The sequence below is a fragment of the Wasmannia auropunctata genome, unplaced genomic scaffold (assembly GCF_000956235.1).
Source record: "Wasmannia auropunctata unplaced genomic scaffold, wasmannia.A_1.0 LD286056.1, whole genome shotgun sequence".
NCBI classification, from domain to species: Eukaryota; Metazoa; Arthropoda; class Insecta; order Hymenoptera; family Formicidae; genus Wasmannia; species Wasmannia auropunctata.
This window is the reverse complement of record NW_012076834.1, coordinates 1-1,051: the sequence shown is the minus strand read 5'-3', so window position 1 is coordinate 1,051 and position 1,051 is coordinate 1. Positions and strand designations below refer to the sequence as shown.

The 1,051-nt window shown below is 25.8% G+C and overlaps 1 protein-coding gene across 1 annotated transcript; it reads left to right on the top strand.

Moving 5' to 3' along the window:
• The first annotated feature begins 26 nt into the window (after positions 1–26).
• Positions 27–1,034, top strand: LOC105461507 (cytochrome P450 4C1-like). The gene is made up of 3 exons (XM_011708006.1): positions 27–261; positions 674–779; positions 927–1,034. The coding sequence occupies exons 1-3, from the start codon at positions 176–178 to the stop codon at positions 1,032–1,034; spliced, it is 300 nt and encodes a 99-aa protein (XP_011706308.1). The 5' UTR covers positions 27–175.
• The last annotated feature ends 17 nt before the right edge of the window (positions 1,035–1,051 follow it).

Sequence of the window (1,051 nt, the reverse complement as noted above, 5' to 3'; positions counted from 1 at the left end):
AGACGTGTGCTCTTCCGATCTATTATAAGCACTGTTCTTTAGTATTATAATCACTATCTTTCATTAAATATTAAATTTTTCTGTAAGAGACAGATGCTTATGGATAACATATGTATAATAAAATTAGATATCATAAAACTTCGGTACAAATACAAATGCATTTGCAGAAACTGCCATGGGTACTTCATTAGAAAATCATGGTGAACTCCAGGAACAATATCGGAAAGCGGTTATACGCATGGGTGAAATCTATAGTTATAAGTAATTTATAATTGTAATTGTTTATATGTTTATAGGTTGATTAAAGATAAAATATATATACATTTAAAAATAAATATTGCTTAAAATTTTAAGTACTAAGATAGATGTCATAGAAAATAAAACAAAAATATGAAAATATGGGTTTTTAACTATTTAATCTTCCATTTCTGATTGGAAAGTTAAAAAAATGTAATACATAATTTTAATAATTAAAATTTATACATAAAATTAATACATGTATTTATATGTCCTTTAGGCATATTTTTATTATTGCAAATCTATTCTTTCTTCACATAGTTATTAAAATTTAGTTTCCTATTTCTCAGAATGTATAAAGAAATTTGAAGATTCTCATTTACGAAATTATATTATTTTAAAGTAGAATGTCTATCATTTTATAATTATTGTTTAGATTAACGTGGCAATGGCTGTACCCCACAAATTGGATATTTTCGTTAACGTCAACAGGCAAAGAGGAAGCCAAGGTTCTGAAAATATTACACGGATTTACTAAAAAGGTATTTAAATGTTATCTATATTGAAATCTTACGATAAAAATTTTATAACTTTTGTATAGAAATATTGCAAAAGAAATGTATTGAAAACACATTGTCAATGCATTTAATAAATTGGTAAAAAACATTAACCTCGTATTTATTACATAGATTATTGCTGAGAGAAAACTTTATCATGAACGCACGAATGGTCAATACTTGAAAAACCTTGATGAATCAGCAAAAGCAGATGACGCAGAAGCAACTGGAAGTACGTAACATGTAATCAGAAGATA